Source organism: Tamandua tetradactyla, chromosome 5 (assembly GCF_023851605.1).
Source record: "Tamandua tetradactyla isolate mTamTet1 chromosome 5, mTamTet1.pri, whole genome shotgun sequence".
NCBI classification, from domain to species: domain Eukaryota; kingdom Metazoa; phylum Chordata; class Mammalia; order Pilosa; family Myrmecophagidae; genus Tamandua; species Tamandua tetradactyla.
In genome coordinates this window covers 124,555,796-124,583,695 of record NC_135331.1, presented here as the reverse complement: position 1 = coordinate 124,583,695, position 27,900 = coordinate 124,555,796, and the positions used below count along the sequence as shown (strand labels likewise).

Here is a 27,900-nt window from a genome sequence, read left to right as displayed (position 1 = left end):
GAGTCAATAGCAGCAGTCCAACACATAGTGCTCTAGGAATTTTCAATCTGAGGACAATACTGTTCCTTCATTTTCATTATGCTACCATCATGAATAAACTTAAATATTTGACTTGCTGGTCAAATACAGGACATTGTAATTAATAGAAGTTTATATAGTCTTGTCAGACTCTTCGAGTGGACGTAGAATCTTCCTTGCAAAAAGTATGAGTGCTAAACTTCACCAACTTTTTCAATATTTAATCTCGGAATCACCTGAATTTTTTATTTTATTACCATGACTTACAGTGAGTGCTGAGATAATTGGCTTCATTTACTAGAAATATATAATTATTAAATGATTATGTCATGACCCTCTGCAATGCTTTTATCACATTTTATAAATGGCAGGTCCCCTCTATATGCAAGAATCAGGCCTTACCTGTACACTCAGGGTTATAGCACTCTCTGCTTTCTGCCCACGGACCTCTGCATTCAGAACCCCCATGAGCGGCTGCCGAGCACTGCCTGCTTCTCTGCTGGGTCCCGTTGGAGCATGTCACTGAACACTGACTCCACGAACTCCACTCCTGCCACTGTCCATCAACTACCAAAGCAGAAAGAAAAACCATGTAAAGAGATCTTCCGGTAGGGAAGGCTATACAGAAAGCACTGTACATGGTAAAATGTAACTTGACTATAAATCCAAATCCATTTACTCTGAATACACTGGAAGGCCACCACTGGAAGGAACTACTATTATTTTATTTTATTATCTCTATTTCCTTTTATGTAGTATCTGTTTAGATTCATTTATTCCTTTAAAAATATTTACTGATCACCCAAAAATGCCAGGCCTTGTACTAGGAGCTGGATACATACAGTGGTGAAATAAAACAAATAGGGGTCAATACCTCATAGAGATAATATCTTAGGGAAGAAACTTCTAGAATTAGTTAAACAATCAATACCACCCTAAATAAATTAATTAGAAGCAGAGCTACAAAGGAGAATTTCAGGACACTAAGAGGAAAGAGTGTAAAGGGTCTCAGGAGTCTTCCTTGAAAAAGTGAGGTCTCAGGCAAGCATCAAAAGATAGTACGATAATACTTAGGAAATAAGTGGTTCCATGCAGAGGGAAATGCAAAGGTCCTTGGCATAGGAAGCATGGCTCTTTCCAGGAACTAGCTGAAGACCATCGTGAATGGAATCTAGAGAGCCAGGTGGAAGAGGCACCAGACGGGGTTGGCAGAAAAAGGCAGAGGCTAGATTTTGCAGGCCTTTGTCAGCTGTGCTAAGGATTTTGGCAGTTATCCTCAGATCGTTAAAAGCCACTGAAGGATTTAAGTAGGGGATGTTATGATCCAATCTGGTGAAGAGAGTAGGGATTATAGAAGACGGTGATGAGCTAGTGTTGATGGAGAATCCTGGAGAGACTGAAGAGATACTCAGGAGGTATGGGGAGAGGCTCTCCTGAGGGATTAGCTATTGGGAGCTGAAGCAGAGAGGGGACCAAGATGACTCCCACATTTCTGATGACTGGAATTTAATATGGACTGTTGAACTTGACTTGTCTTTGAGATAATCAAATTGAGATTCATTTATCAATTCATTCTTTCAAATAATTATTGAGAATCTATTACTAATCAGACCTTATGATAGGGGTTATGGGAGATACAGAAATAAAGGAATATGGATCCTACTCTCAAACACCTTATAACTTAGTAGGAGATAAATTATGTACATAAATAAGTAAATAAAAGTTCAAAAGTCAATCACATCTTAACATGGTGCATAATGCGTTTAGTCTATCAGAAGACAGATGACATTTACTTGGAAAGTAATCACGGTAAGTGTGGTGAGATGGGATAATTTAGACAAGAGATAGCACTGAGGCATAATGCCAAAGGTCGCAAAATAAAGTGAGCAAAGGAACTGAACAAAAATATTTAGCAGATTTGAAAAGTATAAAATAGTGCACTAGCAGTTGGCTATTTACTTTTTCCAGTATCACTTCATGGTTCTTAGTCAATTTCATTACAGGTGAAAGAAAATTCACTACAACTCCATAGTTCTGACATAAAATAACATTGCTGTGAAAACCCATTCAAACAAATGAGAAAGCTGGGGAGAACATGAGTAAGCACTTCCAACCTAATTTCAAGCCTTGCATGTAGCCATAAGAAAAGAGGTTGTTTTATAGGTATCTAGCTGTACTTAATAAACTCTGTGAGATTAAAAATCACAAACTGCCAATTTAATCATCCCATTCATTATATTGTAGCATCTCACTTTATTAAAAATATCTGATACAATCTTATTAGCTATGTAGTCTATTTGCCAGTCAAAAAAGAAAACTGTAGTGAATCAAAAGACATTATAAATTATCAATTTCCCCTCTTTCGGGCTTTAAATTCTTTTTTTTCATTTCAAAATTGTCCTTTTCAAAGATAACACTTTTTTATCTTGCCTTATGAACTAAGCATTCTGAGAAAGGTTTGAAAAAATGAGATTCATGCTTTGTACTTTACAATCTATAGGGCAAAAAAATGTATGGATACACAAATTATCAAGCATTCAGAAAGCAACATATAAACAAAAATGAACTAACTGACACCAACCTAATTTAAGTACTGAATTACTAGAAAGGCATATGTGATGTCCTTTAAGACTCTGTTTTGAGTTAAACTTTGGGTATGTGCTTTTACTATTGTAATAGTTACACACTTCCTGGCAAAGAAGAGAGGCTATGTCTTTCCAGCTAAGAGAATGTGGATTCAGGAATGATCAAGTCAAATGTGGAATTCAGAAAGAAGACTAATTTGACAGGAGGTTGAATTATCTGTGAGGAATTAGAAAAGACCTTGCTGAAAAAAGATTAGGAAGAATGAGAATATCTGTTTGCAAGGTGCTCTGCTCATCAGACTTGTCCTACAAGAAGACTTTTGCATCAAGATTAGTAATTATTTTTTTTAAAAAAAGATTTTAAATTTATACATCTCAAGTATTAGTTTTGTAGTTCTTGGACAAAGTATGTATTCTATGCTTTGGCTAAAGGTCAAGAGTGAGTTAACATTAAACATTTAAGCAGTCATTTAAGGTTTAATATTACCCTGAACATCAACAGAACCTGTATTTGAGACGTGATCAGTTTTGTTTACAAAGTCAGTTACAGAAAAGAAATAACAATAACAATGAAGATATATGAAGTGGATGTGCTTTGCTATTTTATTTTACACTGAGAACTGGATGTTCCTTTTATTGAACATTCACTGGACCATTATCAAAGAATTGACCTGTCAAAGCAACTGAATGGATATAATAAACAAAAGAGGAAAAACCCAGTATCTTCTGAGTGTGTCAAATCCATGTTACTGAGAAATGGAAAACTGAGAAAGTCAGAAAAGAGAAGGCAAATATGAATTTGATTTAAAAGAGTAAATCTCTAAAAGAGAGGGATATATGAATTTACTTTAAAGGATCAGATGATAGACAGATGATTACATATACATGCAAGAATTTCTTTAAGTGCCAAATATGAGATACTGTGTTACTTTTAGATTTTTTTTTGCAGTTTGATATCTTTGAAAAATAATAACAACCAAATTCACCAATTGTTGCATTCTTTTTAGTACATCAGCCCCAAAACCTTTCAGGAAATGGTAGTGTCATTTTACTGTATGGGTAAGAATGGAGGAAAGAATGGTTTTTGGGAGGTGGACATTAAGTTTTCTTGGATATGTTAATCATGACAGCCTACTGGATACCCAAGTGCATACGTGCATTTTATTTCTGGGATAAATGCTGAGATATTTAAAAATAAATTGCTACTTTTATTATATTCTAGTATTTCTTTTTTTGTAACCACCCATCTAGAGATTCCAAGAAGTGAAGGTAGTGCTTTTTCTTTTTATATAATGCTTAGCTGAAGAACCAAAATGTTGATAAATCTGCTGCTTCTTCAGCCCTGCATCCAGGTTTGGATTTTCATGCAGTCCAGGAAGAGGTAGTAGAAGCAACCAACATCCCTCCCCAATTCCTGCTGACCCCAGGTGTACAGCAGGCCTCTGACATTTGCAGGAGATATCTTCCAGAGTCATTACAAACTCACAAATTTGAAAATATCTCTAAAAGTTTGCTTCTAAAACTATATTCCCATTTATTCTTATTGCAAGCCAACTGATCAACATCTTGGCATTCAGTTATGAAAGGGTTCTCCAAAAAATTTGGAAAATATAAACACTCCATAGTCCATTTTGGAGTCGCATCCTGCAATCCTCAGTAAAGATTTATAGGAAACCCATGCTGTAACTGGCATTGTTCTACCTGACCCTGGGGAAACAGTGGTGATGAAGATCTACTAAGCACAGCTGTCATGGAACACTTACTATAGTCTGGGGGGCAGCATGAATAAGCATGGGTTTCAGCCAGAGGTGTAATGAAGACACTATGATAAAAGAGGGTAATGTGAAAGAATCCCTGGTGAGATCTATTTGAAAAGAAATTTGAGCTGAGTTCTGAACCACTAGAAGGAGCCAGCCAGGCGAAGACGTGTAGAAAATTCTACCACAAGTGCTGTGCTGAGGTCAAGCAAGCTTTGTAAGTTCAAGAACAGAGAAAAGGTTGTGGCTCCTGCAGACCATGGAAAGGGTGAAGTTGTTCAGGAAATGGGTTCAGCTAGTGTGCAGAAACCAGATTCTATAGAGCCCTGTAGATGGTGTGATTAGGTAAAATGGGAAGCTATGAGAGGATTTTAAAGTAGAAAAGTGATATAATTTACGTTTTAAAAGTTAATTTTGCTGTTGTGTGAAGAATGGATCGTGGAAGAGTAAGAATGGGTACTGGGCTCTACTATACTGCAGACAGAGACGAGGAAGAGGGAGAGCTGGGGGGAAGAATTTTGGACCATGGCTTTCAGTTTATCAGATTTAGTGACCGTAAGTTGGAAAATTCAGATTCGCCTTGAGTTGGGAGCTACACAAGGAACTGGCAAGGGTCCCAAGACTGAAATGTACAAATTCAGCCACCCTGTCATTGGGCATATGCTGAAGAGCATAAACCTATGCTTCCTGCTTATTCTATTTTAAAATAAATTATATAATAGGGAAACTTAAAGTGCAATATCTCTTTTAAATATTAGAATTAAAAATAGAAGCAAGTGATCATGGTAAGTCTAAGAATGGTTAAAAAAAGTTGATAAAGAAGTTATGAAAAAGTTGAAATGAGAAAAAATTAAATCGTGAATGAAAGCAAGCTAGGGCTATTAAAGACATAATTAATTAAAAATATTATAAGCTAAGAACTGAAAATCACCAGGATAATGCTAAAAGTCTAACATAGTGCAAAACTAATACCAAAAGCTATACAATAGACTAGAAAGCTAAGAAGGTAAAATTCAAATTAATTAAATAACAGGTTAACGAGGAAGCATATAAGCTTCAGATGGTATCATCCCCGTGCAGAGACAACCAAGGACCTTTGAACCAAGGTCAGAGCAAATGTTTAGCATTTTCCCACTCACTGTCCTCATCAAAAAAGACTTCCTGCAGAGAAATCACAGGCAGGTCAGGTTACACTCTCAGATGCTGATGGATCAAAATTTTAGGTCCACAAATCCTGAAGCCTCTTGCTCTACATAACAGAGATACTCGGATCAAGGACCTATTCTTGGGTGATCTTTTCCCTCTTAAGGATTGTTAACAGTATGCAAAAATGCCTGGAGGCTACAAACTGCCAGCCTCCCCCTATGAGGAAAGCATTTCTCAAAGGCAGAACTGACCTGGATGACACAACTCTGTCAGTACAGGCTGACACAAGCCCATCTATACTTACCCCTGGTACAAACCTGGGAGAAGAAATCTTTTGAGTCTATCATGAAGGCTGTAGATAAGAAACAGATCTCAAAAGTTAACATAATATCCTAGGTTTATTTGGCCTATTTTCTGCAAAATCCCTTCCTTTCAAAGCAACATCCACACATAAGGAATGACAAATATCCTCCAATTTCCATAAAGTTTTATACTTTTGAAGGTAATTCCACTTAATTTTAATCACATATCAACTCTGATATGACAGGATAATGAATACTGCCTTCATATTATAAATGAGAAAATTGAGGCACAGGGAAGAAAAATAAGTTGCCTAGGCACATATTTCCAATTAAAATGGATTCTCTTTAATCCATTTCTTCTGAGTTGTATCTCTGTTTTCCCACTGAATCACATAAAATTCATTCATACTTACTTCAGTAATTAATTAAACACCTTTATGTCTCAATACTAGATCTTGTTTTAGGCTTTAATCTCCCATTTAATTATTATTTTTCTCTATTTGTATTCTATTGTATAAGACTTATTGGACTGAGAATTGCCAACAAAAAAACAGGAGCAACAAGCCCTAATATTAATCATTGGCTCCTTTGATCTCCAACTACTGACAGAATGAAAACAATAATGTTAATTACTATAAAGTAAATTACTATAAAGCTCAAGACTTTGAATCAAGAAGTTAAGCTTTTATTTCTTCTAAAGTGTTTGGAAAAGGATATACAAGTTTTATTTTGGTGACATATATTGATGTAAACTTAAGGGAGAAACCACCTAGACAATGCAAACATTCCATTGTACCTGAGACTTTTCTTCAGGTAAATATGGACAAAAATCAAAACTATGAAAAACTGAAGCACCTTAAATGACCAAATTACCCTGGAGGAAAAATCACCATAAAGGCGACCTGGCCTGGCACTGACAGATAGGCTTAGAGTTTTTTGCAGCTCACAAGCAAGACTTTTGGGTTCTCTTGTTGGACATAAACTCTGAGAATATCAAACAATGTCACTTTGAGACAATGACAAAGGGAGATAAAACAAGGCCCTTTTATAGACAGAAGCATTCCCCTATTTCAAAACATTTCCCTATTTCAGCTAAGGAGTGGCTGCTACTTCTTAACCAATTACTGCTTTAGCTTTGCTTTCCTCTTCCCGCTTGCTAGGTAAGATTTATTAAGACACTGAATCATAGAACTCCCTTCCTGACAGCCTCCAGTACAGAGCAAGGCCCCACTTTTATAAACCCTTCCCCAAATTATACGCTTAAATCCCTTACTAAGTCTTTTCTAGCATCTGTGACTGAGATAACTCACAGTTCCTCACGTAGGTTTTCTCTCACTGACGTAAAAACCTCACCTTGTTCACTACAGGTATGGTCCTGGTGGACTAGGGCTAGAGGGCTGTGCCACAGTGTCAACAACACTTACACAGCATTTTCCTATACTTGTACTTTCCTCTAACAATTGCTATGTAGGGATTACTATATTTCCCTTTTACAGATGGAGCAACAAAAGATCGGAGGAGCAAGCCAGGGTTATTAAAGACACAATATAGAAAGATGAAATCTAAATTTAAATATATGTATTCTGCAATCATCCAAGATCTTTCCACTATAACACATTACTGTGTTAACAGTCACAGAAATGTCTTTTAAAGGACATTTGGATGAGTATTAGAAATTTGGATATATGTATGTTAGAGCAATACAGTCAATAGTTATTTTTCAGATACTATCAGGTACAAGCTGCTGAAGTTCTTTGTAATCAATTATCTTAATTAATACACACCATGCTCAATTAGTGACGGCAATGAAAATTCAGAGAAAATAGAAAACATAGACTAGACTGCTAGAAGCTTCGATTTGAGTAGATAAAAGAAATAGACTACAAAGATGAAGGACTGCACTCAAGTATACATCCTTCCATAATATCACATTTAATTATTCAGATTGATAAAACAATACAAGAGATTATGTTTATAAGCCAGTGAATAAATATAAGCCAGTGAATAAATCATAGATAATTCCTGTCAACTCACCAGTTTTCCCCAACGACACCAGGCCCTGCTCTCCAACATGGTACACAGATTAGAAACTAATAAATTAATAAATACCATCTGTGCTGGTTTGAAAGGATGTATTTCCTTAGAAAAGCCATGTTTTGATCAAAATATCATTTCATAAAGGTAGAATAATCCCTATTCAATACTATATGTTTGAAACTGTCATCAGATCATCTCCCTGGAGGTGTGATTTAATCAAGAGTGGTTGTTAAACTAGATTAGGTGACGACATGTCTCCACCCATTTGGGTGGGTCTTGATAAGTTTCTGAAGTCCTATAAAGGAGGAAATATTTTTGGAGAATAAAAAAGAGATTCAAGGAGAGCCAGAGAAGAATGACATAGCCATGAGAAGCAGAGAACCCACTAGCCAGCGACCTTTGGAGATGAAGAAGGAAAATGCCTCCCAGGGAGCTTCATGAAGCAGGAGGCCAGGAGAGAAAGATAGCAGATGATGCCTTGCTCGCCATGTGCCCCTCCAGCCAAGAGAGAAACTGTGACTGCGTTTGCCATGTGCCTTCTCACTTGAGAGAGAAACCCTGAATTTCATTGGCCTTCTTGAACCAAGGTATCTTTCTCTGGATGCCTTTGATGTGACATTTCTATAGACTTGCTTTAACTGGGACATTGTCTGAACCTTAGAACTGTAAACTAGCAACTTATTAAATTCCCCTTTTTAAAAACCATTCCATCTCTGGTATATTGCATTCTGGCAGCTAGCAAATAGAACACCATCTAACTATCCTTTCTTTTCTTTCTACTCCCCTTGTTTGGATACCAGTGGAATGGTCTATCCTCAATTCAAAAGAAATGGGAGAAAGTTGGACAATGGGTAAGGAAAATACATGATTAAAATAGGTATCATCTACTTATAGGTAGATATTAAAGTCATCATAAAATATATTTGATTATTTCATGTGAACTATACATGTCATCCTTACATAGCATCTATTTCATTATAGTGGTTATGCAGTTTTCTTAAAAGCTGGGTGCTGGAATTCTGTTCTGACACAAGTCCTAACTGAAATCTCACTGCCCACTACCCCAACCTACATGGTTAAGTCTTGCAAGGTGGTGCGTAGTTAGAGACCTAATTCGTTGATTTAAATGTTGCTTCTTTTCCTGTCCTGTTCTTGTCCGCCTTTTACTTTCTTCACTTCTGCCTTTAAACCAGTCCCCCTGAGTTACAATAGGAAGGCAAAATCAGTCTTTGAGACTCCTCGTGATTTGCCCAAAATAAAAATTCAACTACAGATACAATCTTAGTGGAAAACATCAGCATACACATTGATAGATATCCAGTAAAAATGAGTATTGATTGGTACTCTGCCAAGGAAATATCAACCATTGTTTATGTAAGTAGCAAGGCAAGAAACCAGTTTTAGGCAAGAAACAATAACCAAAGGGCACAATTTCCACTGTGCCTGATGGAAGGTCACACTCCTTTACTATGTCCTATGTATACTCAGGGTCATGAATAAAAGTACGTAAATGCAAAGTTCACGAAATGCAGAATCTGCTCACCTGGGCAAAGAGCAATATTACAAGGCTTGTGATGTGTTTCGGGCCCTTCGCACGGCCTTCCCCCATACTGAGGGGGTGTGCACGACCTTGTTCTCGTCCTTTGGCCTCGACCACATGTAAACGAACACAAGCTCCATGGAGACCACTCCTCCCAGACTCCGTGGACTGTAACAGAGCAAAGAAGCTTCAGCCACAAAAGCAGAGAGTAAATATCTGACTTTTCTCTTCTTAATCGAGAAAAAACTTATCAGACAGACAAGTATGAGGATATTTTAAAAACTCAATTGAGGTAACATTATTTGCCATAAAATATAAAAATTATTTTGAAAATGTCTTAAAATAATAGACAACTGTACGTGCTTTTTTTTGTATTCGGACATAATTATTCATGTCATAAAGTTTAAAATTTTCCTTTTTTAAATGGAAACACACATTGACCCTCCCACGGTAAAAGAGTCATGAATTGTATTTAAGTCAAAGTAGTATCATTTAAGTTAGCATAGAAAACTAAATTCTTTATAGCAGAGATGATCTTTTGGAATTAAATGTGTGCTTCAATAGATAAGGGCCAACTTACTTCTTCCAATACTTGTAAAGTTTCTGATTATGATTATCATGGTGTCAGAAAATGCAGAACATATTCTGAAAATCAATGGTACATACCTTTTAAAATATTTCAAATCTTACATTGTAGAAAATAAATGTATTTTTACTATTTTAAAAATCTGGGTGGTTAAAGTCACTCTCTATGAAAAACTGGGAATTTTCAAACCCTCTATTTGCATGAGATCCTCCTCTTTTCTCAGAAAAAAATGAAGATTTTTTTTTTTTTTTAAGATCTCTAATGGGCAGGAAATTAGAAACTGACTTTCCTCTCCCAACAAGTTGATGGAACTGGAAATCCACTTAATTAATACAAATTTCTAAAGAAAAGAAATGATTTTAAAAAGACTATGCCTAACATATTTAAAGGACAAACTGTCTTTTCAAAAATGCCACTATAATGAATTCAACTGTCACCATAAATACTAGCATGATTGGTGTTTATCCATAATAACCACTATGAATAAATATCGACACCTTTTGCAAAAGTCCATCAGGGTTCAACATTTAGACTCCTTCTCTGCATGGACAACTCACCACCCTCATCCCGATTCTTAATATGGAGGACGGGAGGTACTAGCCTCTGTGGATAGGACAAGGAAAAGGAAGTCTGGCAAAATGTGTGCTCTGGCTCAGAAGCTCTTGCACTGATGATGAAGCACTGACCTGACCACGCTTTCAGAGCAGCAAAAATTCATATATTTGATATGACACCCACTGGGATGACTCGGGGCAGTGGGAATTTATGGTAGGAGATGACAAAAAAAAGATCATTTTCTCCTCAACACTGGCAGGAGTAAGTAAGCAGAAGTGTACATAAAGTGGCAGCAGGGTTATGCAAGTATACCTAGGGTATCTACAAACTTTTTCAGGTTTTTGCTGACCAGCTTGTTACTTTAAAAACACATAAATGATAACCTCAGCTGTGAAGTAACCCATTCTCTTCTATTTATGTTACTAAATTCCCTCAATAGGTTGTGAAAATATATACAAATATTGAAAAAAAATGACAAATTTGATTAATAGTGAAAATTTCTTAAAAATTCTGTGAATCTTGCTGTAAAATCTTTTAAAATTAATATATAGAAAAAGAACAAGGGTGTGAGAGAAATGGGGAATTTTCATTTTTCCCATGAAAGCTAATCTATGTCTACTGATATAAGAATAAATAGTAAATATGCATTTAACTCAAGAAAAGTATGTCAGACCAATTCTTCTATATGTTTTTAAATAATTCATGTTAATGTATTTTGCTATATAACTTGTACATTGTTATCAATTTATGTATTAATATCTAATTACCAAGAGTTTTCCATTTTAAAAACACCTTTCCCTCCTCTTTTCTGCATGAAGTGTTTATAATACCTCAAAATACGCATGTTTATCTTTTCTTCTATCAAACCACGCTGCTCTAGAGGCACTGCACAATTGGGGGAAAAAGCTGCTAAATTGGCTCATGTTTCTCTATTAACCTAAAAAATATTGATTATTCTTGATGGCTTAATTATATGAAACGCAAACCCTCTGAAAATTAATAAGTTACCTAATACCTTTTCTAGAGTCTTTATGGTTTCATGGCAACATTTCATGACTTATTCACATAATTTTTAAAAGTCAGACCACAAACACCCTCATTTGGAATTCTGAATCTAACTCAATATAAAATACTTTCTCTCATTTGAAAAAGATGCAATTTTAATAACAATTTGTTATTTTAGATATTATTGAAATTAATCAGAAACTATAACCCAAGTCTTTTAACAGTTATGGATGCTATTCATAAGCTCTATGTCTAAGATTAGATATTTATATTTAAATGACATGTTGTTATATAAATTATTTTATTTGCTATATAAATTATTTTATTTGCTATAAAATATGGATACTTGTAAGTGAGCTATTCAATTGAAAAAAATGTGCCTAATAACAGAAAAAATTAAAATTAAATGAATCCATTTTTATAGTTTTGTGCTTTGGCTTAAGATACTAGCTTTGTTATATCTTCATTGCGCATTCTAGAGATGAAGTGAGGAATGCACAGCACACAAAATATATTACTACTAGATTTTCATATAAATAAATAAATTCTCATATAATTTAGACTGAGATGTACAAAGTAAAAGGTTCTTTTTCCTTAAGAAATAAATGGATGTAGAAAATATCATTTACAAAAAAAAAAAAATTCTAAACCATTCCTTTATGCAAAACTTCATCAGAGGATAAACATACATATAGAACAGACCAGTGGTTCTCAACATGGGGCAATTTTGCCCCCCATCACGAGACATTTGGCGATGTCTGGGGGCATATTTGGTTGCTTCAACTCTAGGGGTAGGGTCACCAATGGCATCCAGAGGGTAGAGGCCAAATGGCAAACATCCAACAATCCCATGACAGCCCCTATAACAAAGATTTATCTGGGCCAAAAGACTAGTAGTGCCAAGGTTGAGAAACTCTGGAGTCTACCATAGTTCAGAAACCAGGATAGTAAATATACAATTTAATGTAGCTCTCTATACTTTTCTCATTTTACGTTCTGCGTATCTGCATCATTTTTCTGCTCCACATAATAAGAATTACTGAAGTGAGTATAATGTCAAAGTATCAATTCTGAAAAAGACTGGATATTTTAGGATCTTTATTAGAAGTAATATATTATTATGCAACCTAAAATCCTTCTTTTGACATTTGGAAAGTATGGGTGAAGGATAACTAATTTATAAGACTACTGATTAGCCTTTCCTAGTACAAATAAATAAAAGCTCTAATTTTATCATTTCACCTATTTTGTGGAAAATGACTTTAATATTCAGTTCTCCCTTTCCTTGAATAATTTTCATTAATTAAATGCCAAATACATTTGACTATCCACAGTGTGACAATTTAGTTATTAATTTCTGAGCTATTTTTCTTCTTGGGAATGTTAAGTATTATTTTAGAAAGATGTTTACACTACTTACAGTACAATTTAATCTTTAAAATCCACCTTCTGTCACTTTTTAAAGTATATATGAGATTGAAAAGGAAGTATATATTTGCCAGCCTGGCAAAAAAAGAAATATTAAATGCAAAATAGTCCCTAACAAATACAATAACTATATGAAAGAAATCCCAATTTCCTGTAATGGGATGTTTATTCTGTATTTTAAAATAATGAAGCTGCTAAATTATAGAATATTCTTCACATTTGGAAAATTTTAAAAATCCCACAAAACTATTTTCATTCTCTTTAACAAGCTGAATAAACAACAAAGATTTAAAAAGATACATTTTTTTCTTATTAGCAGTATTATTTAACCAGATGTAGAAAGAAAAAAAAAAAAAAACAACTAAGTATCTATTATGGTCAACAGGAACTGGTAATTGTTATGTACTTCTTTTATAAGTATAAAAATAGGAGGTTTAAGAAATTGAGGAACATCTTTATAATCATGGAATATTATTCTGTTTTCTGGATGCCATACAGAGTAAAAAGGAAAGCCAGGCGCTACCACATGGGAGAAGCACTCTGGTCCCACTACATGTGCTCTCCCACGCACAGAGAATGGTTTCTTCAGTGGCCTTTGGCAGAAGGATGGAGGTCATGTCAACCCTATGAATGTGTGGAAATTAAGCTCTGAATGGAGAATTGTGAAAACTCTTTAGCACCATCTAAACTCCCATTTGGGGCTCCATTCTTTCCCTGTATGTTGAAAGAATCTTGACAATTCAAATAGACGGTGACAAGATTTATATACCTAGCACAGCTGAATCCTTTACTGACACTTCTCTCACTGCCAAGGGCAAGTCTCTTGACTTTGCAACTTCTTCTGTAAATAAGGACCAGCTTTAAGTATTTGCCCTGACAAACCACTTTACCCACACCCAAACTGAAATCCACAAGCCATTTTTCTTTCTAAATCCCCAGTTCCTTATTTCCTGTTTGTCTTCTCTGATCTACTGTACCTAGACTGTTTTGGCTCTATGACCTGTGTTCTATAATCTCTTTTCCTTGTTGCCTGCATCTCCTTCCCCCCTTCCTTGAACTCCTTAAAAATTTTTCCTTACTCTGGATCTTCTCATTTTCCACTTCACATTCTCTCATGTCTAGTCAGATGCTCACAGATCCTCATTACCTTTTCCTGGTTTTTCGTGGTATTTATTGCTCTTTTCCCACTAATTCTGTCTTTCCTTCCTCATACCCGTCAGCTTTCAGCCATTATTCAGTCTTCACGTACTGCTTTGTTCCCACTCGAACCCTTGGCAGATAGATCTTACCTCCTTACACCATTCGGCCACCCTCCTCCCACCACTGCCTTTACCTTTCCTTCCTCCAGACTCTTTTACTGGCTCTCCCAGCCCTACTCTGCTGGGAAACTGGATCGACCCCAGCCCTTCCACCACACCACCCACTCTCTTCTCTCGCTTTTAGCAACTGGGGAATCAGCCACCTCTGGAAATAGAATCCAACAGGAAACCTTTAAGGACAATTTAGCAGCTGAAAGGCTACTGCGGTATGCCCAGCCCCTTTTGGAGACTTCTGGAGAGAGTGTGGATGCACTGCAGTGGTTAGTTAGTTTGAAATCAACCATCGACTAAGTGGCTGGTCAAAAATATAAACCTAGAGATTCAGAGCATCACGTGCTATGGACTTATAGAAAGAAAGCCAGATTTCTTTCAGCACTTATTTTTACATGAAACGTAGAGGTCTGAGAGGGAGAAAAGCCTATAATATGCACGTTTGCATCAACTGAAACAAAATTTTGATTTAACATGGAAAAAATTTTACCCTAAGCGGGAAAGCTATTGTGCTGTGCTCCATTTAATGCTAAAGTTTTTTTTCCTTTTCATTAATGACTTTAAATATATAAAGCATGGATGGGTAAGGGTGGTTCAGTGGCAGAGTTCTCGCCTGCCATGCTGGAGAGCCGGGTTCAATTCCCAGTGCCTGCCCATGTTAAAAAGAATTAAAGAGGGCAGGCCACGGTGGCTCAGCAGGCAGGAATGCTTGCCTGTGATACCAGAGAACCCGGGTTCAATTCCCGGTGCCTGCCCATGTAAAAAAATAAATAAATAAATAAATATATAAAGCAATGGATGACTTTCAAGAGGATAGTCACCTGAATGAAACAAAATAATAAAGTTATTTGGCCAGAATAATTTTTCCTTGTTAGGGTAAAAAAAAAAAAAAGGTAGGAAAACAGACTGCCTTAATGAATATATCAACCAATTCCTAAACACTGGATGCAGATTCTATTTCCATCACGATAGAAAATTACACATTATCCCTAAACCATTTATTTGGACATTTGCCCCATCTAAAATGGAGGAAAGATATTTTAAACTTAAACACCATTAGAAGTAGATACAACAATTTTTAAAGCTGGTGCGTGCTGGGGGTGGTGGAGGAATCACTTATGTAGTTTCTTGACTGCTCTAAAAGCAGACATAATCACATGCAAAATAAAAGTTCACGGTTGAATAAGAATTAAATGCATCCACTCTAAAATACCTAGACCCAGTTCATATCAAAATAACAAATCGTTCCAAATGCGTAGCATGACACAATTCAATAACATCCACAGTTGTAGTTACTGCTAACACTACCTGGACAGAGGGCAGTGTTATTGCAAACCCTTGATTCTCTTAATGGGCCGCTGCAGTGTGTCCCGTAAGGTGATACACAAGTTCTGGTTCGCACCTGCGACCCTTGACCACAAGTAACTGAGCATGTGCTCCACTGGGACCACTCTTCCACACCAGATTCACCTGCGTACAAGACAACAAATAAACATGAAATACTGCCTTGAATATTCATATTGCAAGCATTATACCAAACTGACATTATGACATGCACGAATAATATAAATGTAAAAATATAACAGTACATCAAAAGGTACAAGAAAACATTTCAGAGAAAAAGCAATTTCAAGATGGGATGCATTTAATGTCAATGCAAGAACCAAGTCTAATACAACCTTATTAGCAAAACTGCTATTCACGAAGTTCACTATATACAGACACTATGAGGGAGCCAGAAAACATTTTTCAGCAAGAATGGTTTTGGAAGTGATCGTCTCCAAGCCATTCTCAAGTTTTTGAACTGTGATGGGAGAGGAAGCAAAATGTACTGCTAAGTTTGCCCTCTCTTTGTTGAGCAGTAATATATTGATGCATTCTTCATCAGTCTTTTACTGTATGCCCTCCCTTTCTAGTGGTGACCGAGGTAAAGCCTTGGGAGTTTGGGCACAAGTAATTTTTACAGTGTTGAACACTGATATTCACTCATAATTCATTCTTAGTGTGAGTCCTACTTTTTCACCCTAAATCAACTTTTATTTTGTTGCAACTTATTAACATTTTCCCCATGCTCACAATTTTCCCCATGATGTACAGTACAGAAATCGTCTTTACTTCAAATAAACAAAAATTCCTTTAAGTGTGCTATTAATTTAATATGGAAGTAAAGTTTACCCAGCAGTAGGGTCTGAAATGCCAGTGAATGTCTGGATTCATTAATTTTCTCAAATCATTCATCACAATGAAACCATGCCTAATTTCTATCATCTAGAGTCAGTTCCTAAGGAGACATAAAGTCAAGAATTTCTAAGATCATCAGAGTGGGCTTTTAATTCTATACTGGACTGGTGCTCAGAATAGATTTTCAAAACTATTTCAAAATTTGCAGTTGCTTTTCTCTATATACAAAATTGGGTTATTTACATGCTAGCAGTAATCATTTAAGTTAACCACTTGGTTGTTGAAACAGTTTACAGGTGAGGTATTTCTGAAAACTGCATTATTGACTATACAGATCAAGGAGCAATTTGATTATATTTTATAGTTTTTATTTAGAATCTGTCTTTGGAATAGAATTCGAAGGATAGAATAAAACTCGCGCTTGATGAGACAGCTGATTTACATTCTGGCACAAGCTCCTTATCTCTTCCAGGGTCCATAACAACCAGTTCACAGATAAGCATTTATATATTAGTCTGCACTATGCACCTAGAGGCACAGGTGATAACGCATTCCTAGTGGTATATATTGTAAGGACACAGACAATGGTAAATGGAATGTTACTTTAAATAGGACCATATCTCTGCGTGATTAGTGTTTGCCATGGAAGTGCTAGACATATCACCTTTACTCTTTTCACTATTTTTACCTTCCCAAAATTATGTATACATTTATTATCATGAAAATGTTCTTGGTTGACAAAGTAAAGAATATTTAAAGCTATGCCTTGTAATTTATTATTTTGCATGTAAAAATACCCTATCAAGATTGAAAATCATTCTATAAACCACAAAATATGATAATAATTTAAAAATAACCACATATATATGCATACATGCATACATATATATATATATGACAATGAAAATTAAGCTTAAAGTTAGGGGAAATGTTATGAATTTCTTTTCCTTATGATATTCCAACTTTTGTTAGTGATAGGATTAAGTAAAGCAGAGATATTATGGGTGCATGTTATTACTTAAAATCAGAAAACCATAAATAATGGAGTTCTATAATAAGAGAAATAATAGAGGCTCTGAATTAATTTAGCTATGTTTTGCCCCAAAAGCAGTCCTTATCTTAACCCTCCATTGTTCTAATGGCAGAAGCAATGTTTTAATTAAACTGAGCAACTAACAGAATAACCTATTTTTAAATGCTTTTTTGCCAAATGTTTAAAAATGTGCTTGCTTCTGAATATAAGACATTTCAATGATATTGAACAGGCTAAGCAGTGGTACCTGGATGATGAGATGCTAATATGAAAGCTCAAAATTGGCTTTCTTCTTTCTCACTCAAACTGATGTTTCATTTCATTGATCAAAAATAAAATAAATAAATAAAACACATATTGGGTTTCAAAGTTTGAATCAAATTTTGCTACTGTCATACTGGCCTACCTGACCAAAGACCTTACTGAGGCTCAGCTGCTCTAGCTTCAAGTGATATTCCCATTAATTACTTAATATTTTTATGCTACCACTTCCTCATTCCTAAATGTGCGAAAATTATTCTGGTTGAGCACGTTGCATCATTTTGAGAAAGAGCGCATATAACTTCTAAGCAATATATCTATTTAAAACTTAATGACATTAAAAAGGTTAAGTATACTACTTTTAATATATGCATTTTGGAAGACAGCACAAACTAATCTGGTACCTTAACTTGCAACCTAGAAGGCATATGAAAGATCATGTAGAAATCTTCAGTATTAGAAGGTACTATTAAGGCTCTTTATCCTGGCACAAAAAAGGAAAGGCAACAGGAAAAGCATGGCAATTAAAATCAGGTGATCTGATTTTGATGGAAAGCTACTAAATATTAGCTCTGTGACCTCGTGAAAGTTGCTTTATTTCTCTGAACCTCTTCAATAAAATGAACATTATATCTACCATCAAATTCTATAATCTGAAGATTAAGTGAAAAAATGTAAAGGAGTGCATTTTAAATTATAAATAAAAATTAATACGAGTGTGCTAGTATGTTAAAATCATGAAATCCTAAACACCCCCTTAATTTAAATTTTGTACTTTAAATAACATGCTATATATTCCTAAGGCAGGTTGTTTTCCTCACTGTAATTAAAGATTAGTTTTATAAACATGTTTAGAAATTATCTGATGACAAATTAAGATGTCTTAAGCCATTTTATTGGACATTTAATGTAGCTGTCTCTATTAAATGTCTAATTCTACCTTTAACACTTCATTTCTCTTTCCCATAAATATTGTGTCCTAGACTATCAGAGTATCATCCAGTTATGTTCAAACTAGCATATCTCAATTACTAGAATGGCCATTCTACAGCAAGTTATTTTATGAAGTAATGTTACTTTATCAAATGTTACTCATTTTGTTAAAAAATTCTACTCACTTTATCTATATAAAAAGATTTTTTTTCTGTTGTTGTTAATTATACTATAACTGATTGTATTGAGTGAAGAGGCCAGGTCACTCATTTTGAGTAAGTAATTTGTAAATTAGAAAATCTGATTGTTTTGCTTTCTTCAGGATAATGCAAAAACATATTATATTAGCTTTTTATTATTTGATTTTACCTCTATTGCATTATTCTTTATCTCAAATTAATCTTAGCAACTATTTCAAATTATTTATACACAACACTAAATTTCTTGGTTTGAAAGACAAGTAGAAAAGAAAAGTTAATAAACAAATCTTAATATTTGTAAAATTTCATTTTGTGACACTTACCTGCATTTATTCAGACTGTCTTAACACCTAATGAAAGTATAATCCAGAAAACATTAAATGAAAGAAAGACTTCTATTTTTAGCTTTATAATTGCCTAGTGTCTTTCTTTATTAACTAGTCACATTATTCTTATATTAACTGTTTTTAAAGAATCTTCAAAGCAATGCAGCTTTCCAGTCTTAAATAAATTATGTACTTAAATTTACATATAAATATTACACACATATTTATATTTCCTTATACTATCGTTGGCTTAAAATTAAATAATATTTATTACCCATACATTGAGGCATCGAATCAGGGTATTAGTTGTATATAATATTTTTGTAAAACAACATGGAGAAATGGTTTTAACTTCATTGCGGATCTATTAAGAAATGTTTCATCTATTTTATCAAATCATAGGTTACTATATATTAGATCCAAAACAAAGCCTAGAAAAGAAAAAGTAAACAGAAAAACAGGAATTAGTAATTTCTCACTAAGGAAGCACAATATTCCTTGTGACCTAAATTTGCAAAAAGGGATTTGTCTGAAAATGGTTGTGAATTTTCTTGGTATATGTAATAGGCAAATCCAAAAGCTGAATTTATGTAAAAACTCCTGGTCTAATTGCATATTGTTTATGGATAAACTAAATTTGCATGTATTATTGGAAATCCAAAATTGTGGTTTTCCTTTTCACTTCCCACCTGGCTCCAATTTTTAGGAACGGCAGTAAACCAATGCGTGCCACCTGTTTTGCACAAAGAAGTAGCACCTTCTCTATTCTTGCAGAAATGCCTCAATGAGAAGGTGCCTGAGGGAGGCTGAGTAGTCAGTCCATGCCCTATGCTGCTGTTTAGAACCAACAGCCCTTAATCCCTGGTCAGGAGTGGAGGCTCTTTTTTTGCTACCCGTAAGGAGAAAAATACATTTAGAAATTTAGAAATTTTAATGCCCTTTTGGAACAAACATATTTCTTCATTGCTGGATTTGTATGCAACATACGTCTCTTAAAAACTACAACTGTGTCCTTATTACTGAATTTATTCTAAACATCCTTTCTGCTCTGAGAATTCTAACTCTGACCTACTTACAAATTAAATCTACTATTAAAATCCACTACTCACCCATTACCAAGAGCACGAGTCAATAAAAGTATTTGCACCTTTAAGTTGTAGATTCAGATCTAGCATTCTGAATAAACATTATCCTAAGAACATATGAACTGAAGGAAATATTCATTCGTCAAGGAAATTTCATCAAAATCAGTCTGAATGTCATCCAGAGAGCTGGAATGTACGTGAAACTTCTGAATTAATGGTAAATAGATCATCTACACTGAAATGCACAAAATATTATAAAGACAGATGAAACTATTAGTTTTCAATTTTCAAAAATAAAGGTGACAGCTGAAATGTTCACAACACAGCTTAAAAACTTTTCATCTGAGGATGTGCCACATGCAATGTCACCAGATGGAATTACAACGCGTTTATTATGACAAGCCAAAACATTAATATATTTATTTGTTCAAACTATATGCTCTGTAATTAAATGTATGGGCACAAATTATGTACATTCAGAATATACATATTTGTGGAGAAGGGGAGTATTTAAATAAAGTATTTAATTTAGGCTTTAAAATTTTTATAAACCAGAAAGTCATTTTTGTTGATATTTAGGATTTGAAGTGTATTACAGCTTACAATTAAAGACTGCCAATTTTTTACTATTCAGTTTCTATTTAAAAAACCTTTCAGTTTAAAAATATTAAATTCTTTAAAAAAAGGTTCTAGCTATTTTCTACACATTTTAACAATCAATTGTTATAGATGAAGTATGAAATTTGAAAAAATATTCAATGTATTCAATTTTGTTAAATTTATTTCCATCATCTAAAGACCTATTTAAAAATCTAATTCTGAGAAGTCCCAAATCAATCACTGAAGAAATGATTTTGTTGACTTTCTTTAAAAGTTTAATGACACATTTTAAATAGTTACTTAAAATAAACAATAATATGTAAATCCTAAATGCCCCATACTGAATGCAAAATAATTTTCAACACGTTTTTTGTGCACTTTTCAATTCACAGCTACTTTATTTATGGACTTTAACTGGTGACAACAACAACAAAAAAACGGCTCAAAAAATAGCTCAAAAAATTGACAAATGTGCAGCAAAAGATTATGAAAACATGCAGTGGTTTCATTAAATTAACAACAATAAATAGAAAAATGTAACTAACGTATTACCAGTTTGTGCCATAAATTTAGCAGCATCAGCTTGTTCCTGAGGGACCCTTTTTTCATGAACAGATCGAGGTCGCTGACTTTTAATTGTATGATCTCCCATCATTCCAAATTCTAAAGACAGAATAAAGGTATATGAAAGCTTGTGTGTAGACATTTCTCACAAATTACATTACTGTCTCATGCAATATGTTCCTACACATATGTAGAGGTTATTGATTAAATTCACAATTTCTAATTTTGCTAGGCTGATCTTTTGGAATATCTGTAAACTCAAGTCAGAAAACCTACAAACATGAACAAAGTTTCAAGAAACAATAATAACAGTCAGTGAAATGACACATTAGATTTCAAGTCCGCTCAATTAACAGAATTATTGTACTGTTTTCTGATAACATTTTGAAGCAATACATCAGAAAAAATACAACCACAGTGTTAACTGTCGTTTGTTTAGAGATGCAATCCTGATTGGCTAACAACTGCTTCTTTGTTGAACGTTTATCACACCCACAAGTTTCTGAGCACTTTTCTTGAGAAACAAGTAATCTGGTAACCTAACTCTCCTAAGGTAAGCATTCACTGAATGGACTGTTTTTCTAAAGATGAAATTGCCCTTGGTGTCCTCAAGGCTCACGGAAAATGGTGGCCATAGTACTCTCATCCTCTCATGTCCTGACCCAAACTAACTCCGCATCCCTTTTCTAGCCATAAGTAAGAGAGTGTTTTCTCTATCAAAAGTTCTAAAAACGATAATGGCTTCAGATTTCTGTTATTTAGTCCTTTGATATACAGTTCCTAGGAAAAGCAAAAACGTTGGGCTCAGCTTAGAGGAAGATTGGGAGGGAAAAGATAAATTTAAGAAAATAATAGTTTCCACGTAACATATTTTTAAAAATTCATGTTACTAGAATTCTGCAAGAGTGCTATACCGACTGCACTGCTACTGTAAAAGAATTTTAATAAAGCCAAAGCTTAATGTATGTAACATAGTTGTTGGTTCTACCTCACAGGAGTGGAGGGAGGGGGGAGAATTCCTGAGGAGCGAGAACGTGGTGCTTTCAGTTACAAAAAGAAAATTTCTGGACCCTTCAAACCTGGTCTTTTATATATGATAGAGAAGACAGGGTACATGTTCTAATGATGGTACAAATGTATCACCAGAACTAATTATGTCAGTAATTTTGAATTGGATAATTTCACTAGAGTATTTTTAGCCTGTTATCATCAGTTTTTAGGTAATCTGCTAAACTATTACAATTTACTGTATACAATTAAGCAGTGAATTTTATAAGCATTAATTCTACCAACTGTTGTTTTTGGCATAGGGAAAAAAGATTAGCACAAGTTTTTGTCAAACCAGGCAAATCCCCACATAAAAAGTAAAGTATAGCACCCAACAGATTGATGTGGCAGAAATTCTTCCCAGATATACTACCCAAGAGAATGATCTCTGAGAAATCTAAAGGTGTGCCTGTTGTTATCAGCTTAGCCAAAATCCAAGCCAGGAAATGGAGATTTTTAGAAAACGTCAGTTTGTTTTATCTTGTAAAATCCACCACAACTCTATTACTGTCAACACTCCATTCATTTATGTATACAATATATGTTATCTAAACCAATTTTCACAAGACAAATAAGAATTTAATCACGTGTCAGTTAATGATTTTAGAAAATGACTATTTAGAAAGTTTATATCTAGACTTGTATGCCCTATCCAACATTTAAAATATTACATATAATTGAATTTTTTCTGGGTTTAAAATGGCACAAGAAATTTAGGAGTGATTTTTATTAATAGTATGCTTCATCTCTGTCCTCTTAAACACATAATTCAAATTGCATGTATGTGTGTTCTTTATGTGTGTGTGTGTGTGTCTAGAACTTAGGGCATTTAAGTTGCAGTATATGTTTATATAGATAAGCTGGGGAGCTTTGATGATCACACTAAAGTAGTTTTGACACTGTGAGGGCAAAAATGCTCTCTTTCAATTATTTTATGCCTACAGCTTCAGAACTACTTATTATGGAACTTTATAGCCTCTCTTACCAGAAATACTATTTTTTAACTCAATGGCAGTATAGTAACCTGGAATCTATCTTCTAAGGAAAAATGATTCACTTTCCCAGGGAACTATGATCCTGAAATTTGGGGGTATAAGTATGTCTGTTGACACTTCTGGCATTATTTTAAAAATGTCTTCAATATTAATAATACCTGAAGTTTAAACACATATAAACCATTTATTTTTAAAAATAGACATCAGAATTTGAGTGACCTATGTCATAGTATTAATTGAAATATAATTTACATCTCTCAAAATATTTCTAACACATATTAAATTTCAAAATTTACCACTGCAGGGACTTCTATCATCAATAGTAAGTATTATTTGAGCATTAGTGTTGATACTTCATCATGGATCACAGCATTTAAGTTAAGAAATGATTCAATAAGATGTGGACTTGATTACATACTTCTTACATTATCAAAAGTTTTAAATGAAATTGCTCATTATTGTCTTGAATATAATTTATTAGAGAAAACATTTTGAAAAACTGGACATTCATTTGAGAACCTAGTATAATCAAATTGCCTATATGTTAAAAGACATGTTAATATTTTGTTTCTTTTTCTCAGTTATCAAAAAACACTATGGTGGTATTTTTTTTTTTTTTGTATATGCCAGACCTAAACAAGAGCAACATAATTAAAATTTGTAAACGAAGTATGTAAGCTATTTCTAAGCAAGTGAGTTTCTTTTGCAAATGTTTATGTGCCAAGTGTTTCAAAAGAAAACTCTTTTGTTTTATGGCTGTTATCAGTGGTAAGATTTAATAATAGAGACTGTGGTTACATCCATCTCTTGTAATGGGATATTTTCAAAGAATTTGTGTTTTCTGTCAAGATGGCATTTTCTGCTTCATTTCTAATGAAAATAAGGTCAATTGTGTTATCCAAACTTAGGAAAGAACAAGCTATTAATTTTCTCTTGCTCTTTTATATGGTCAATGTGAGTTAAGGTAAAGCTTTAAGCATATTATGTCTTCTGAATAAAATAAGTTATTCATGAGTGGTTGATTCATATTCAAACAATTTTGAGTTTGGCAAAGATAATACACAACATTAGTTACAAAGAAAAATAACACAGCCAAATAAAAAGATGATTTGCTTTGGTGAAAGCAATGAAAACCAAGTTATGAAATCAAATGAAATAATGCACATTATAGTATTGTATATGTACATATGGCTCATGACTTATGAAAGTAAAGCGTTATTTCCTATATCTCTATGTCGGTGGTAAAAATGAAATGGTAGGTAAATAACTGTGTTCATGTATAAAACCCAACTGATTGAAGGTGACTTTCATATTTAGGCACATTTTCCCAAACACTCTTTCACTCTGCTTCTTACTAAAGAGCAGTGGTCTGTGGAAGTCAGAGTTAAATGGAAATTAAATGGAATAAAATGTTTAGAAAAGCTATTTTCTGAAGTATAGTTTATGCCTTTTCTTCCCCTATGTGAGAATATATAGATAGATCATTAAGAAACAAATAGACTTGAAATCTGAATTTTTATACTCAATGGTTAGGAAGTTTTTGGGTGGAAATCAAGTGCTATAATAATATGGAATTAAAATAATCAAAATTAAAACACACACACATATCCATTGGTTATTTTACCAGGTGTTTATTTGTCAATGTATAGACAAGCAGAGATCAGATGAGCAGTTAATTATTGCCATGCTCTTGCACTGTAATAATTTTCTTCACATTGTTAGCTAATTTTCCCTTTCATTTGCATAGAAACCATTGTAGTCTAGGCCATTAATGACACTCAACAAACTCTCAAAGTTATGTCCAACTTACATCTGTGATAGAACTATTTCATATCTTGGAAATGGGTGCCACTGCACCTTTCCTCATCCTTTTCTCCACCAGAAACACCTGCTCTTCTAGCCATACCTGGAAGTAAATCCCCTCTTTAAGCCCAAATCCAAGAGAACTACCTCCATGAACTATTTTCTCATTCACCAATCAGAAGTGGCTTCTGCCTTTCTTAACTTCTATTTTACTTTGTATCAATAATGGATTTTCATTTTAATTATTAGATTGCATCTTATTCTTTCTAGTAGATTAAAAACTGCTAAGGGACAGAAGAATGTCTTATGAATCTTAAAATCACCTCCTGTTTTGCACATAGCTGAGATTCAATATTTATTGATTAAATAAAGTTCATGTTAAGAATTGTTTATTGATAATTCAAGTTTCGAGACATCTAGTATCATTTTTAACTTGTTTGGTGAACATTTTAATGGAGAAAAATAAAATTCTCAGTGAAGCCCTTGAAAGTTATTTATGTATCATTATGGTGATCAACATTTCTGCTGTCAGCAAGGTTTGCTATACACAAGCACATTAAAATTACTAAAGTAGTTGAAATAATACTTCATTTATAAAGTAAATATTATCTCACTGCCCTAAAACAAAGCTTTATTTTTTTATCTTTTTATTTTTTTATTAATTAAAGAAAAAAAAGAAATTAACACAACATTTAGAAATCATTCCATTCTACATATGCAATCAGTAATTCTTAACCAAAGCTTTATTTTTAATAAACATTTATTATGAAGTTAATATGTGTTAGTTACAGAAGTTACAAAGATGAATTAGAAATGGTCTGATATTCCAAAGCTAACAGTCCAAGGAAAACCATTAATGAAACATGGCCTGATCTTGTGAAATATGTAAATTACTTATTTTAATAAAAATATATGTAGCTACATTTGATAACTTTCTAATATGTCTCTGGAGAAGAGAATACATATTTTAGGCCATGTAACTGGACATTTGAAGTGACGTCGTTTGTCATAACCTGACAAGAAGGAATATTAAAAGCATAACATGTTGGCAGAAGAAAGATTCCATCATCTGTCTGGATTAATGTGGAACTGAAAGTCAATTCTAATAGAAAGAATGCAGATACTTTTGGAAATAAGATTATCAGAATTAACACATTCAAGGTTCATATTTGGGCATGAGTATAAGTGATTGAATTTGTCAATTTATATCTGCACATATTAAAAATAGAGTGGACAAAAATAAATTTTCATGCAAATTTTTCATGCATAATATAGTCGGGAGATATTTAGATAATGAACGGCAATCCAGAACATCATTATGACATCTTTCTGATTTCAGAGATTTTATTTAGATTTTTATATTTTTTGAAATGTTCTCTCACTCAGCAAGCATTTGTTGAGTGCCCATTTAGCCAGCTGATTTTTAAAAAGATAGAATGATAGAGGTAAAGATTGGAGTCTATATAATCAAAGGCACTTCTAAAACTAGCATGGACTTTTAGAAACCTGGAATTCAAAAAGCAGACATCATTAACTGAAACTTGAAGGTTATTGGTTAAAAATATTTTCATTATTGATTGTAAATACACTAGTTTCATTTCCCCCAAAAATCAGACAGGAAACAGATGGCTGGAAGACAATTCCCAAAGAATTCAAGAATGATAGTTATATAATAAATTAAGAAATATTTGATAAGATTTAAATATTAAATTTAATCTAGTATTAAGAAACATTTAAATGAAACAAAGAAATATTAGCAATTTGAGCAATCCATTACTAAAATTCAAGAACTTAATTGACATTCTTTCCTTCAAGTTATATCTTGGTTCTGTGGCCACAGTAGATGCATATTTGGGTATATGTACCAAGATTCTATTTCTTACAAAGACAACAAAACAGAATCTTGCTTTTTAAAATACACCTGCAGGCATGATTTTATTAAGTAGCTGGTCATGACTCTGTTACGAAGATGGGCAATTTTATGCCCCTTCTACAAATAGTTTTTAGAACTCCTCAGATACATATTTGAAAATTATATCATTAAATATCTTATCTAGAATGATTCCAGGAAATTTTGGATGTGATCCCTTAATTCACAATTTTTACACTCATTCTGCCTGCCTTCTAGGAAATTTTGTAAATTGCACTATTTCGCATAGGGAATCATCAATGCACATAAACATATGGAAATTATTTCTTACTTTATTATACAGTTGCATTTTATGATCTCATATCTTTTTAAGACAACTACCAAATTGTTATAAACTTATCAGTAAAGATTATTTTATTTGTTGGTGGTGAGTGAAATAAATTTAGAAGCACATAATTAAAGTGATTCTATTTCCAATAGCAAACTTGTATTTGAATGACTTTTCTTCTTGTATCAGAATATTACATATTTCCACATCAGTGGCACAATAAGACACTTTATTTAAAATATAGCCCCCTTTCGCAGCAGACTAAAACTCTCGTAAGATTTGAATAATCTTATTGCTGAGGTCTCCTTATAAAATCTTAGGGAACCCAAAATATAAGAAAATATAAGATAGAAGAAAGTAAACTGAATTGCCCCTAGATAAAGTATTTTTATAGTTTCCTAAGTA

At 33.7% G+C, this 27,900-nt stretch overlaps 1 protein-coding gene across 5 annotated transcripts in view; it reads right to left on the bottom strand.

The window, feature by feature from the left end:
- The window catches only part of ADGRB3 (adhesion G protein-coupled receptor B3), a 723,849-nt gene that overhangs the window by 391,708 nt on the left and 304,241 nt on the right, over window positions 1–27,900 (bottom strand). For all 5 annotated transcript variants that reach the window (XM_077162185.1, XM_077162184.1, XM_077162181.1 and 2 more), the window contains 4 exons: window positions 21,441–21,551; window positions 15,578–15,739; window positions 9,389–9,553; window positions 421–585 (listed from right to left, as the gene is read on the bottom strand). In XM_077162185.1, the coding sequence (XP_077018300.1) occupies window positions 421–585; window positions 9,389–9,553; window positions 15,578–15,739; window positions 21,441–21,551 (603 nt within the window). The remainder of the gene's footprint in view (window positions 1–420; window positions 586–9,388; window positions 9,554–15,577; window positions 15,740–21,440; window positions 21,552–27,900) is intronic.